This window comes from Sinohyriopsis cumingii, chromosome 9 (genome assembly GCF_028554795.1).
Source record: "Sinohyriopsis cumingii isolate HCF-2022 chromosome 9, ASM2855479v2, whole genome shotgun sequence".
Taxonomy (NCBI): domain Eukaryota; kingdom Metazoa; phylum Mollusca; class Bivalvia; order Unionida; family Unionidae; genus Sinohyriopsis; species Sinohyriopsis cumingii.
This window is the reverse complement of record NC_142969.1, coordinates 114,094,267-114,110,462: the sequence shown is the minus strand read 5'-3', so window position 1 is coordinate 114,110,462 and position 16,196 is coordinate 114,094,267. Positions and strand designations below refer to the sequence as shown.

Here is a 16,196-nt window from a genome sequence, read left to right as displayed (position 1 = left end):
TTGTGGCCAAAGGGAAGAATGGTGACTTGATAATGGTGTGGCAGTAAGTGGAATGGGGTGGATAGGGACATGAAAGTATGTGTCTGTCAGATCAAGACTAGGGCATACTTGCCTGGTCTAAGATAGGTGGAATGACTTTGCCATCCTTTAATAGGGTGAGGAGACTCCTGTCAATGATGTGGCTCCACCTGCTGTTTGCATTCAGAAAAGCAGCAATCCTGAATAAAACACTGGGAAATGTGACCTTAGCACAGGCTCCCATGCCTTTTATGACCGACCATATCCTCTGTTGTCAAAAAGGCATGTATCTTTCGATCTGATGGGGTATTCCTGTAGAGAGGTGAGGAGATTGGAGGAGATTGTTGATGAGTGAAACCTGAAGTCCTTCCTACTGACCTGGATCAGCCCCCCCCTCTGAGGGAACAGGGAGGTCCAGTGAGCTTAAATCAGTTTCAAACCACCACTGTACTACTGCGTCATATGGATCAATGTGGGTGCACATGTGACTAATGAGATCCTGTCTTGAGGCTGCTGAACATTCCTTCACAATGACGAGGGCACAGTGTTTCCAAATGCCCATGTTAGTGCAGCAGTGAGGAGGAGGGGCAGTGCTTGAACTGCCTGCCTCCAATCTCCCTACAGTCTTCCTCCAAAGCAACGGGAACCTGAACAGCATCACCCTGATAAGGAGAGTATGATAAAGTAAGAGCGACATGGATTGTCCACATGCAAAAAGTCATATCAAGAAGTGACTGGCCAGACCCATCAAACAGTTGGCTATGGCATGGTGAGCAGCCGTGGTCAAATACACTAGCAAACCTGGCCATCGGTTCCCAGGTAAGGATGTTTGGTAAGTCCACTTCTTCTTTCTAAACAAGATCTATTAATTCTTTACAGCAGCGGCAAGGGTAGGGGCATTCAGAAGTATCCAATACCAGAAAAAAGAAATTGTCCTTGATGGCTGGAGAGCCAACTTCAGGCCATTCCATGGTGGATTTGGTGCAGTTCCAATACACACACTGTGTGACAAGGCCTAAATGGGTCTACTTGCAGCACTAGATGAGACATACTAGGTGGTATGACAAGGCCTAAATGGGTCTACTTGCAGCACTAGATAAGACATACTAGGTAGTATGACAAGGCCTAAATGGGTCTACTTGCAGTACTAGATGAGACATACTAGTTGGTATGACAAGGCCTAAATGGGTCTACTTGCAGCACTAGATGAGACATACTAGGTGGTATGACAAGGCCTAAATGGGTCTATTTGCAGTACTAGATGAGACATACTAGGTGGTATGACAAGGCCTAAATGGGTCTACTTGCAGCAATAGATGAGACATACTAGGTGGTATGACAAGGCCTAAATGGGTCTACTTGCAGCACTAGATGAGACATACTAGGTAGTATGACAAGGCCTAAATGGGTCTACTTGCAGTACTAGATAAGACATACTTGGTAGTATGACAAGGCCTAAATGGGTCTACTTGCAGCACTAGATGAGACATACTAGGTAGTATGACAAGGCCTAAATGGATCTACTTGCAGTACTAGATGAGACATACTAGGTGGTATGAAGACTAAATTCCATCCTAAGCAAAAGTTTGTCGGTGACTTATCATCCGCACTTTGCGCCGTGTCCTCATACAGTTTGGCTTCAAGCTCGGCATTAGGTCATGCCAGGTGGCCTTAATGGCTTCAATCGGTTTCATCTGTTAAGACACAAGCTCTCCGTTGAGGATAAGCCATGAGTAGCCTAATATCTGGCATCGCCGACAGAGCAAGCACTGCCAGCCTTTCCAGCACTGCCAGCCTTTCCAGCACTGCTGGCTGGTGTAAACAGAGTGAGGTTGGCCTAAATTGACTTGGCTTGATGGCCTGACAAATGTTAGATCCAAAGTATTTGCTATGAACAGATTGGTCAGCGTAGGTGCTGGCAGTATACAAATGGTCCGCAAAAGGCATGGTTGCACAGACATATTTCTCATTTAAATCTCTGGTATGGTAATGATAAGATACCAACATATGACAAAGGTACTGACAGCTTGGCTAAATGGACACATTTATCACTAAGATCCTCATATGAACAATTTGGCTGGATGGCCAATGTTGGCTGGACTGCTGGTGCTGGCTGGGTTGCCAATGTTGGCTGGACAGCTGGTAATGTGATGACTGGTGTTGGTGTAGCAGTTTTATTATTATGGATCCAACAGATTTCTCATTAACCCCATGCACCCCGACTTAAAGACCCAAAGCCATTCTAGGATGAGCCAGGATGCTTAAGCTACCTGGGTTGCCTAAAATGGGGGAATATTCCCCAATGTGTCAGTACTGCCAACCATGAACTGTAGATTGTCTCCCTTGCTTTATTCTGTCTTTCCTTTCCTTCAGTTACAAACACAATGACTGCTGTACACGTGCATGTCATGCATGTAGTAAACATTCTTCCTGAAAGGACACAAGAAGAGAGAAAATGAAGCATAGATTAGAAAATTAGTAGGAGACTAACTAGCTAATAGTATAAATCATCTAACTTGGCAGCCCAAACTACATATTACAGACACTGTGTATCAGAAACAATGTATACATAACATACCAAAGCAGGAGTCACGGCAGACTTACATGATTAGAAATTGCATACAGATCAATTAAATAAATATTCTGTGGAAACGACACAAAAGAAAGAAACTAAGCAGAAACTAGTAATCAGTTGAAGTTACTAAGTCACTAAAACAAAACAGTCATAACCACTTATTACAGATACCGCATAATGCTCTAAATTTAATTGATATTTTGCTGAAATGACACAAGAAACATAAAGTAAAGCAGAAACTTGTAATGTGTTGAAATTACCGGGTCACTAAAAACACTGTCATAACTAACAGATCTGAGAAATGTCATATCAGAAACTTATGGCCCTGTTTTAAAATTATGCTGCATGCTTAGTTAATAATTAAACATAATTCTATCAAAACAGTGTTCAATATGAATAAATTAAGCATAATTATCAAGCAACACTACGGAATTTCTGTGTTAAGACCTCTGTCATGGATAAAGTAAGTGAATGAAGTCAAATGTATGCTAACTCGTAATGACCTTGTATAAGGTCAATGATAGCGTGGTAGGACAAAGTCACGACAAGTGACAGAATTCTCAAAATATTGGCAGAAATTGTAAAATAAAGCATACAACCTGCAGCAGATTGATAAATCTGCACCATAAATGCAAAAATGAATGTTGGAAGGGTCAACAGGAACACAAAAAAGGGTTGGATTGTCAGAGGCTATTGCACTGTGTATGTCTCAGCTCACACTGGCAACACCTGGTGGTATCAAGGGGAGCTAATGGGCAAGAGTTACTGCCCTTTGTCTATCTAACAATAGACAGGATAGACATTTTTCATCTTTAGTAGTGCTGGATTCACGATTTAGGTAGCAGCTAATATTCCTAACGTAATGTGACTGTGGAACATATTCGAAGGAGAAACATCTGTTTGTGTTGTTTAGGTTATGTGTCTTACTTTGAAAGTAAACGGTAAAGGCTGTCAATCATTCTTTCCTAGAATGTTGCATGGCTAGACTATATTTTATATCTGGGCTCTTTATTGGTATTTGGTATCTTTTTCTATCAACTGGATAAAGTTCCAATTACATGAAATTCATCTAAATTTGGGAAAGTGATGCCCTCTCAGACACTTAACAAAATGGAAACCTGCACAATGCCTGACCTTAATGAACTAACAATTAGCTAATTAATAATTAAACATAACTTGTAGCTGTCTGAAGGGCAAAAATTCTCATCACCAACAATATCTTTCTCTCTGCCAGCCATTACCTGGAAATTGGCCACCAGTGTGAGACCAAAAGCTGAGAGAACTCCCATAACCAATCCAGCTTTATTGAAACAGCGGAGTCTTGAGTCTTCATGTCCACCCAGTGTCTGCACCAACTTGTATCTTACATACATTGTGCCCAGAGCTGAAATTAAAGAGGTGCATGCTTTAAACTTACAAGAAGTGTGGACACACATTGCCTGTTCAGTAAGTGGGGAAAGACCTTTCCTGTTACAAGTGGGGACATTCCTTTCCTGTCACAAGATGTAGGAACTTGCCTGCTTATAGTGTATTCTCTATTGAAAATTTCCTTTTGTAAATGTGCATAAATGCTATTTATGAATACCAAGGAGGCCCCCTTACAGAACCTGAAACTACCCATGCCTTTTCATGATCAGATCACATTATAAGTTCTCGCTTTATTGTTCTGCAACAAAAATGATGAGAGAAATAAAATCCAGTAGACAAATAAATAGACAAGAGTATCCAATAAGTATATGAGAGAGGTACCCCTATGTTTGTAACTATTTGTGCTTTTAAAAATTTGATGGGTATATTGTAAATATTACAAAACACAAACTAATCATAAAGGTGTCAATCTTGCATTTTAGAAAGACTTAGCGACTAACGCCTTGATATGATGGTGCCTTCGATTATATGGCTCTATCAGAAGAGTGTTGTTGTTGTTGTTGTAGGTTTTAACGCCATTTTTTCAGCACACGATAGGCTATATATGGTAGCCAGTATTAATGGTGGAGGAAGAACCTGGGCAAACCCCGGAAAGAACCACCGAACCATGAGAAGCTACTGGCAAGATTTCTCACATACCACATTAGCCAAAACCGAAACTCGAACCCACGCAGACAGAGGTGAGATGGCAATGATCTGTAACGGAGAGCGCTTTAGACCACTCGGCCACTCGGGGTCCCCAGAAGAGTGTTTTCACAGCAATAAAGTAATATCATTTTATATATGTGTGGAACATCTACAACTTATCACAATTGCTAGTCTATTTTGACCAAATGTGCCAAATGAACTGTGCTTACAGAAGGAACCATAAGCCAACAATTACTTTATATATTAGCCCCTCGCTAGCTCCCAGCTAAGTTAGCTGGTAAACAATGAGGTGACACCCCAAATTGCCAAAATTTCTAAAGGAGTTTATATGTACGTGTTGCCCCCAAAGGTATGTAATGTTGTATTTCCATAAAAATATAATTTGTTTAGATAAACAAATTCATTCAGATGTTATTTTAGAATTCAGGGTTGAACTTTCCTATTTGATACTAGCTGAGATACCCAGTCTGTTTCCTCAATATTCCCATTATGTTGTATGTTTGATTGAGATTTTGAGGGTCATACTTCCTGCCAGAGACAGATGTCTAAGGCCTGTTTCCTACCCCCTTTGTTCCATTTGTGACATTTTGCCACGCAATCTCCTACTGTCCTGTGTCTACTATGTGCGTTATGCTATACTATGTTTATTATGCTATACTATGTGTATTATGCTATACTATGTGCATTATGCTATACTATATGCATTATGCTATACTATGTGCATTATGCTATACTATGTGTATTATGCTATACTATGTGCATTATGCTATACTATGTGCATTATGCTATACTATGTGTATTATGCTATACTATGTGTATTATGCTATACTATGTGTATGCTTCTATCTTCATGTAACGACATTATGTAGGTAAAATTTTACTGTCTACATATCTGAATTATTTTATTGTACAATAAAATAATTTTTTCTCTTCTCTTTACATTCTTTTTTGGTTTTCTTTTTCTTCATTTTTCTTTCTTTCTTTGTCATTTGGTCTTAAGGGATGCATGTAATAATATTTCAAAGATTAAAACAAACATTAAAAAGAAAGCCTACCTTTGTGTCTTTATTTGTTTGCAAGACGTGGGTGTTTTACATCTCTCATAACCTCTGCTTGTGTGGACTTTAAAGAGATCACTAGGTTTAGCCCAATATAAAGAGCCATGTTGGCTTCAATCTTCAGCTGCCATGTTGCTCCATATATGTGGACACAGCCATTTGTGTCACCTTGAGATATATGAGGTCACAGCCATTTGTGTCACCTTGAGAGAATTCTAGAAACTATTTTCAACAAATTTCTGGAGCTACCATCCCTCTAGTGTTTCAGGATATTTACCATTTTCTGCTTAAAATATGCGAACATGCCACAAGCTCTGGTCTGTGATGGGTTGTCAAAGGAATGAATATAAAAGAAAATACTCACCCAGTAAAGCTGCCATATTTAGAAACTGACCAAACACACAACTCTCAGGTATCTCTGTGCCCGTATCACTGAAACAATCAACATAAATTCATATATCAACTATAAATCAAGACTAGGACCCTAACATTCAGGGAAAAATAGGAGTTGCTTCCCTTCCATTGGTAATACTATATCCTGTTAACTGCTAGTTATCATGTATAAAAATAATGGAACCCTATAGCTCTAAAAATAACATAAAAACTTAGTGTTTTACAGTGCACCTGGATAGATGAATGCAGTTCTATATACTTGTATGAAACTCCGTGTTCTATGCAGTGTAGATATGATATCAAGGTCTGAGATGAGAAAATTACCTAGTTAGGTAGTTGTGAAGAACACTGATATTTGGCTTGATTCAGTGCTTTATAGCCTGGCAACACAAGTGGGATTTTTAGTGCCAAGGCAACTGGATGACAAATACTGAACAGTTTTAAGCATAAAATAATTTTTTTTTTAAGGCCTGTTTTTATTCTTTTTAAAGTTATTTTATTTTTTATTTAGTTTCTTGAATCTTATTTAGTTTACAGTTTATGGATAAGGCTCTACAGCCAAATTTATCTGGGTGAAAATGTGTATCAAATTTATATCAATGGTTAATTTATAATAGCTATTGTACATTTGGGTTTGCCACATGCCTTATGATTATTTTTTCCTGTCAATTCTAAACAATAAATCATTCTCTTTCAACTGTCAATTATCATGTTTACTATAAAATCATAAAATTCCTGCTTAAATTGCTAAATTAAAATCATCAATGGCAATAATAATAATAATTAAATCTACATAAATGCATTGTAAATTAGATTGTAACAAATATATATATATATATATATATATATATATATATATATATATATATATATATATATATATATATATATATATATATATATATATATATATTTACATACACTGTATATATCACATATCTAAATCTACATAAATGTACTGTAAATTAGATTGTAACAATATACATAAAAATATCTATGACATATTTTATATATCACAGATCATAGTGTTCATTCAAAGACTAATAGTAAGAACTGAAACTTCTTATTTTCATCATGAAAAAGTAGCATGGATCATTTGCTCCAATATATTAGTAGCATACATTATCATATAACAATCATACATGTATTAATCAAGGCAACATATCTATCATACGTGTCATAATGAAGACGACATAACCACCACACATGTCATGATCAAGGCTACATATTAATCATACATGTCATGATCAAGGCTACATATCTATCATACATGTCATGATCAAGGCTACATATCTATCATACATGTCATGATCAAGGCTACATACCCATCATACATGTCATGATCAAGGCTACATATCCATCATACATGTCATGATGAAGGCTACATATCCATCATACATGTCATGATCAAGGCTACATACCCATCATACATATCATGATCAAGGCTACATATTAATCATACATGTCATGATGAAGGCTACATACCCATCATACATGTCATGATCAAGGCTACATACCCATCATACATATCATGATCAAGGCTACATACCCATCATACATGTCATGATCAAGGCTACATATCCATCATACATGTCATGATGAAGGCTACATACCCATCATACATGTCATGATGAAGGCTACATACCCATCATACATGTCATGATGAAGGCTACATACCCATCATACATGTCATGATCAAGGCTACATACCCATCATACATGTCATGATGAAGGCTACATACCCATCATACATGTCATGATGAAGGCTACATATCCATCATACATGTCATGATGAAGGCTACATACCCATCATACATGTCATGATGAAGGCTACACACCTGTCATACATGTCATGATCAAGGCTACATACCCATCATACATGTCATGATCAAGGCTACATATCCATCATACATGTCATGATCAAGGCTACATATCCATCATACATGTTATGATCAAAACTACATACCTATCATACATGTCATGATGAAGGTTACATACCCATCATACATGTCATGATGAAGGCTACATACCCATCATACATGTCATGATGAAGGCTACATACCTATCATACATGTCATGATGAAGGCTACATATCCATCATACATGTCATGATGAAGGCCACATACCCATCATACATGTCATGATGAAGGCTACATATCCATCATACATGTCATGATCAAGGCTACATATCCATCATACATGTTATGATCAAAACTACATACCTATCATACATGTCATGATGAAGGTTACATACCCATCATACATGTCATGATGAAGGCTACATACCCATCATACATGTCATGATAAAGGCTACATACCCATCATACATGTCATGATGAAGGCTACATACCCATCATACTTGTCATGATGAAGGCTACATACCCATCATACTTGTCATGATGAAGGTTACATACCCATCATACATGTCATGATGAAGGCTACATACCCATCATACATGTCATGATGAAGCTTACATACCCATCATACATGTCATGATGAAGGCTACATATCCATCATACATGTCATGATGAAGGGTACATACCTATCATACATGTCATGAAAAAGGCTACATACCCATCATACATGTCATGATAAAGGCTTTATACCAATCATATATGTCATGATGAAGGCTACATACCTATCATACATGTCATGATCAAGGCTATATACCTACCATATATGTAACAATCAAGGCTACATACCCATCATACATGTCATGATGAAGGCTACATACCCATCATACATGTCATGATCAAGGCTACATACCCATCATACTTGTCATGATGAAGGCTACATACCTATCATACATGTCATGATAAAGGCTACATACCTATCATACATGTCATGAAAAAGGCTACATACCCATCATATGTCATGATGAAGGCTACATACCCATCATACATATCATGATGAAGGCTACATACCCATGATATATATCATGATCAAAACTACATACCTATCATACATGTCATGATAAAGGCTACATACCTATCATATGTCATGAAAAAGGCTACATACCTATCATACATGTCATGATAAAGGCTACATACCTATCATACATGTCATGAAAAAGGCTACATACCCATCATATGTCATGATGAAGGCTACATACCCATCATATATATCATGATCAAAACTACATACCTATCATACATGTCATGATAAAGGCTACATACCTATCATACATGTCATGAAAAAGGCTACATACCCATCATATATGTCATGATAAAGGCTACATACCTATCATACATGTCATGATAAAGGCTACACACCTATCATACATGTCATGAAAAAGGCTACATACCCATCATACATGTCATGATAAAGGTTTTATACCAATCATATATGTCATGATGAAGGCTACATACCTATCATACATGTCATGATCAAGGCTATATACCTACCAAACATGTAACAATCAAGGCTACATACCCATCATACATGTCATGATAAAGGCCACATACCCATCATATATGTCATGATGAAGGCTACATACCTATCATACATGTCATGATCAAGGCTATATACCTACCATACATGTAACAATCAAGGCCACATACCCATCATACATGTCATGATCAAGGCTACATATCCATCATACATGTCATGATGAAGGCTACATATCCATCATACATGTCATGATGAAGGCTACATACCTGTCATACATGTCATGATAAAGGCTACATACCCATCATACATGTCATGATGAAAGCTACATACCCATCATATATTCCATAATCAAGGCTATATACCTACCATACATGTAACAATCAAGGCTACATACCTATCATACATGTCACAATCAAGGCTACATCCCATCACAGATGTCATAATCAAGGCTACATACCCATCATAGATCTCATAATAAAGGCTACATACCCATCATACATGTCATGATAATGGTTATTTACCCATTACAATTCAATGATGAAGGCTACATACCCTACATAGATCTCATGCACTGCTCACAATGAGTCAGTTCTTAAGTACCTGATATATGGAAAGAAAGCTGAAACATCTCCTCTGACAACAGCTATAATGTAGGTACATACAAATGTGGCAACTGAAAGAACCACCACGCTTATTGGTAGACACTGAAAGCCTCTTCTGCACATGACAAATGGTGCCTAGTCTGAAAGGAATCAGATCAGAAATATTTTTGATTATTAGTGAACTCACCCAATAATATTAACATCAGACTTTTCATGTTGAGAACTATTCTTTCTTTTTCTTCCTCACTCAACACCAATCTGGGCAGATGCGGTACAGGAATAAAAAGTTACAAGAAACAATCTGGTTGCTGAGTTATTCTGCAAATAGCACAATTTTGGTACAATTTTTGACCGAATTTGGTAATCAAATTATATTGGTAAATGAAGTAAAAGACAAGACAAAACAAACAAACCAGTATTTAGTGACACATTTATTTTATTAACTATTACTTTACTTCAATGCAGAGCAGCAGGGAAAAGAATGTTTGATTATATTAGCCACTCTCCACTTCTATAACTTAAACATTTTTTTTTCCAACCAGTGTTAATAATGGAAGGACATGTTCCTGTGTATATGAATGAGTTAAAGCCAGAGAATAGATAACGGTTATTATGTTTGACATGAGTGTAGCAATGACCAAAACTGCTGACAGTTCGGTCCATAAACTTGTTTCAGTGGGTATTTATGACAGATGATTGAGCTGGAATCAATAATCTATTGTTTTCCTGTAAAATGGTAGCAAAATTAACTGATTTATAAATTTGGATAAGAAGCTATTTTAGATCTCAATGTTGTTTACTTAACTTGTGAACACAAAATTTTGAAGCTAACTGCATTTGTTTAACTCTGCACTTAATCCTGCACAATAGTTTTCATACTCTGAAAAAAGGAATGTTATTTCTTCATGAACAAATATATGAATTTTTGGTAGCAGCACCACAGTCACTATTCACACCATATAGCACCACAATCACTATTCACACCATACAGCACCACAATCACTTTTCACACCATACAGCACCACAATCACTATTCACACCATACAGCACCACAATCACTATTCACACCATAATGAAGTGTACATTAGCGTGGTTATATAGTACATTTTAGCACATGTATAAAGCTATACAAGACAGTGCATAAGTTTTCTCTAGCAATATATAGTGATACAAAACAGTTTATTATAATATAAATCTGTATAAATTGCAAAATAATAGCTACAAGAGATAAATTCTGCTTAATCTGCATCTTCCAAACTCTGACCGCACTGGCGGCAAAGCTGGGATGATGTCAAGTTTTCTGATTGGAAACATCCTTCTGAAATTGTTTGGTTTCTTTTAGAACAGCAAACACTGAAACAGACAAAACTTCATTGATACAGCATAAGTCGTGTAAGTCATTATTCTACTTTAATGAACATTTCTAAAGACTAAAAAATTCTCTCTCTCTCTCTCTCTCTCAGTGGCGCCACTAGGGTTGGTGTCACTCAGTGCGGCAACTCATGGTGTCACCCCCATGGACCTCCTTCCTGCACAAAAATTCAAAACTTTTATAGACAATCATTTTGGTTTCACCCCCTCTGATGGTGTCAGCTGGTGTGGTCTGCACCCACCTAGTGATGCCACTGCTCAATCTCAGCTCTCTCTCCCCAATGCTCGTATTTTCAAGAAGTTTCACCCATATCTAGCTATGATAATCCAGAGAGAGAGAGAGAGAGAGAGAGAGAGAGAGAGAGAGAGAGAAAGAGAGAGAGTGGGGGGGCAACCATTTGGTCATTTTTATATTTAATAATTAATAATCAAGTTTTCGAACATTATAATAGGTTTAAGAATCAACAACAACAAAGTATTAAATACGCTACAGTATGTGTGCCTTGTAAGCTCGTAAGCGACAAATTTAACATGCAGGCCATGTGTCGACTGGTGACTGCAACCATGTATCATTATGAACACTGTAGATAGAACCCAAGGAAAGCATAAACATACCATTACAATGAATCAGATTACTGCAGGTTACTTGGTACAAGTTCAGTTTTAATGTTTTTGTCCCTTACACACAAGAGGGGAGAGGGGAATGGAAATAAAAGGATTCCAATGAAATTCTGTACCATTTTAATTTCATTGATCTATAGGCCTGCAGTTGAAAGAATGTTTTTATATTTGTATTATTGCACCATGGGCGGATCACAATAGTATTGGTATATCAATTTGCTTTATACCAACACTTTAAATTCCATGTTTTTTAATATATATATATATATATATATATATATATATATATATATATATATATATATATATATGTATTATAAACTGGTACTGGTTTCATTTATTTCATGGGCATACATTTTTGCGGTTTTGAACAAAAGAACAATGTCTTGAGTACTTTAATTCATGGATTTGCATCTGTCAAAGTTTGCATATTTATATTTACTTCCAGATTAACCCTTACAACTACCTAAAATTAAAAATACAAAAGAACAAAAATATGCTGCTGCAAACAAGTGATGGTTACATGAATGATTAAAACAATACAATCAGAACCTTTGATGTGTAGTGGAAGAAAGTGACTCAACATGAAAAGTGCAACAGATCCGTCTTAATTCTGCATTGAGAAAGCTGGCCAAGGAATGCCCAAGTTTTTTAAACCAAGGGTTTAATTTTTATTTTTTTTGATGAGATGAATTTGGCCAAATGTAATCAGACATTCTGCTAAAGAAATATATCACAAGTTAAAGGGATTTTAGGCTATCATCACTATTCAACCAACTAATATTGCAATAAATTAGTCTGAAAAAACCACCAGCTTGAATGTGCAAATACATACTTCAGGAATGTGTGTGTGTGTGTGATTTGGATTTTTAACGTAGCTTTAAAAAATTTTAAGTCATATCGCTACTATGTCTGCATTGTGACAGTTTATAGTGATGTCTAGCACTCGGGCATCATGCCGCAGACATGTAGCATGATGTCCCACCCAGTCACATTATCCTGACACCAGGCCGACCAGTCCTAACACTAACCTCTTAATGCTGAGCGCCAAGCGAGGCAGCTGTTAGTACCATTTTTGTAAGTCTTTGGTATGACTAGGCCGGGGATCAAACCCACGACCTTCCACTTCTAAGGTGGATGCTCTAACCACATACTTCAGGAAGGAAATTGTAATCAGAGTAAGCAGAGAAGGGCTAAAGCAATCAGACTCTAATCTGTGCAACAGTGTCAAAATGGGCTGGCAACTACGTGAATAATCTGTACAAGTGTCAAAATGGGCTGGCAACTTTGTGAATAATCTGTGCAACAGTGTCAAATTGGGCTGGCAACTATGTGAATAATCCTTGCAAGTGTCAAAATGGGCTGGCATCTATGTGAATAATCTGTGCAAAAGTGTCAAAATGGGCTGAAAACTATGTGTATAATCTGTGCAACAGTGTGAAAATGGGCTGGCAACTATATGAACTATTCCTTAAAATTTTGCATGTAACTGCAAGGTTGACTGACCTCTCAGTGAACTAAAAACTATTTGTTCAGACATTAAGACATCAACCCCGACCATCATGCATATCAGCTTCAAAAGTTTTGTATTTATAGGTTACTGCATTTGTATGGGAAAATATGAACAAGTTTTTCACATGGAAATACTGCACGACCTTGGGAGTGCATTATATCCATCTGACAAAACAAGTTCATATTTTCTCATACAAATGCAATAGCCTTTTCATTATATGCTCATTTTCGTATTCTACCTAAGGTTTAATAATGTAAACAAAACTACACAACATGTAAGAAAATAAATGAAAGTATGCCGTATTCCAAACTAAATGCACAAGTGCAGATTCATCATTACATAACATTATTAATGCACACATAACTCTGCCCAGATAAATTTGAACTTAGTCGTGCATTAGATATAACTTTCAAAAGAAAATGGTGTTTTGGTCTATTTAAAATTGAAATTGGGAGTTATATTGCAACAACTTTTCCATTTGATCTGGAATGAATAGATGTATTTTTGTCGTTTCTATGAATTTTCGTGATTATGGACTGGATTTATGTGCCAATTCTACATGGATTTCAGTGGCAATGGAGCACCGTGTTGACATCTGCAAGTGTGTTTCTGTTCTGCCATTGAATGTTTGAAATCATAATGTGGGGAAAATATGTAGTCTTTCAATTGCAATTATCAAAAAGAAGCTATGGAATATAATGTTTATTTCATTTTGAGTGCAGTAAGAAGATGTAATTGCACTTGGAATATAGTCGAAATTACAGTATAATTTTTAAATGTGTAATCAAGCTTGAGAACCCATGACATGGCTCATGTAATTCGGATTTGCAGAACAAAGAAGGTACATTTTGAGGAAATTCAGTATGTAAAACTGTAAGTATATATTTTGCCATTCTTATTACCAGCAAAAGAAGACATTTTATGCCTTGTCACTTGCATGTTATTTGTAAGGACCCTGTCTGGCATCTATAGCTAGCCTAAATCCGAAACATTGTATAAAAAAAGTTAAGGCAGAAAGTGCCAAAGCAGCTGGTACGTGGCAGTCCATGAAACATCTGCTTTAGTTCATTCAGTTTGTTTACTTCATCCACAGACAAATAAAATAAATAAAAAGTGCTAGCATCTGCGTCCACTGTTTGTTTACAATAGAAAGTAGTTCCTTTATTCATGTGAGTTCAATATGAATTGCATTAAAGTTCAATATCATAAAATACTGCATGATTCTGACAATGTAAAGTTAATGGAGAAACAAATGGAGTATATAATAATGACTTCTACAGTATTTGCCCACACACCCATCAACTTGTATCCTTTGTGATTATGAAAATAAAAAGCATTAAACTTAAAAGATGTTTGGAAAAAAATACTCAAAACATACTCATTTCTTAAAATGACAGCTTAGTTATAATTTTCTAAAAAAATCATAAATCAATGAATGAAATAAGTAAGTTTTGTGCATTTTGTATATTTTTGAAGCTTACAGTTGTCAAAATCCAAAGGGTTTGTGGTACAAGCTGATGGGGACTACTTTAGGTTACCATGATCAAGCCTAGTGAGACAAATCCTCACTCGAGATAGATTCACGGTTATACAAACCACTACTAGTCAGCTAAATATCGAAGTCTGTAAAAAGCTTGAATATTTGTACCTTTAGCAATATTCAGATTTATCTCTTCTTCCGGCTATGGTGAAAGAATATGGAAAATACGTCTACTACACTCAGATACGATCAGAACAGTCACCCACGGAACTTGCGCATATCTGTCTGCTCACTATTCATTCACTTAATCTGTTGCTAGCTTTGAACTAAAGAAAATTTTCAATTACCCTGTAGATGAGGAAATAATTAAATATCCTGTAGATTACCCGTCACGTGACAAAAATGACTAAGACAGCAACTGTTAACACATGACTATGACTCGAAGCTGATTTGTTGTCGATAAAACTCTAAGAACCCGATATACAAACTGTTATCAATTATAGAAACAGACTACTACACTCACAGTTATTTGTGTCCTATACTTTTAAAGTTAATGAATTGGAGCTTAAATATATTTTTAAATCACCAGAATAGTTCGCAAATTTAGTAACAAAAGTGTATACTTTTCTTATTTCTTTCAGCGAAAGAGAGCAAAGGGGAAGTTATTCATGCAAACACAAAGAAAACGAAAGTAGAAATTTATGGTGGTTTCTTTTTTACGTGTACATCTATAAAAAGGTTGTGATCGCGAAGTTAGAATGAAAAGGAAAATAATTTGTCAGTACGGATGGAATAAATAATACGGACATTACACCGTATATATATATATATATATATATATATATATATATATATATATATATATATATATATATATATATATATATATATATATATACATAGATATACATATATACATACATAGATATACATAGATATACATATATACACATAGATATACATGTACATACATAGATATACACATAGATATACATATATACATAGATATACATAGATATACACATAGATATACATGTATACATACATAGATCTACACATAGATATACATATATACATACATAGTATGTATATATACATAG

At 36.1% G+C, this 16,196-nt stretch overlaps 1 protein-coding gene across 5 annotated transcripts in view; it reads right to left on the bottom strand.

The window, feature by feature from the left end:
* Positions 1-15,743, bottom strand: part of LOC149792499 (DNA damage-regulated autophagy modulator protein 2-like) — a 42,487-nt gene extending 26,744 nt beyond the window's left edge. Inside the window, exons 1-4 of one of the 5 annotated variants that reach the window (XM_089971091.1) lie at positions 15,720-15,743; positions 10,110-10,251; positions 6,092-6,159; positions 3,835-3,977 (exon numbers count right to left, since the gene is read on the bottom strand). In XM_089971091.1, the coding sequence (XP_089827217.1) occupies positions 3,835-3,977; positions 6,092-6,159; positions 10,110-10,234 (336 nt within the window). In that variant the 5' untranslated portion in view covers positions 10,235-10,251; positions 15,720-15,743. Of the gene's footprint in view, positions 1-3,834; positions 3,978-6,091; positions 6,160-10,109; positions 10,252-15,097; positions 15,234-15,264; positions 15,584-15,619 lie in introns of those variants that run through there. The other 4 variants (XM_089971089.1, XM_089971086.1, XM_089971087.1 and 1 more) reach the window with 4 other exon arrangements.
* Between the last annotated feature and the right edge of the window lie 453 nt (positions 15,744-16,196).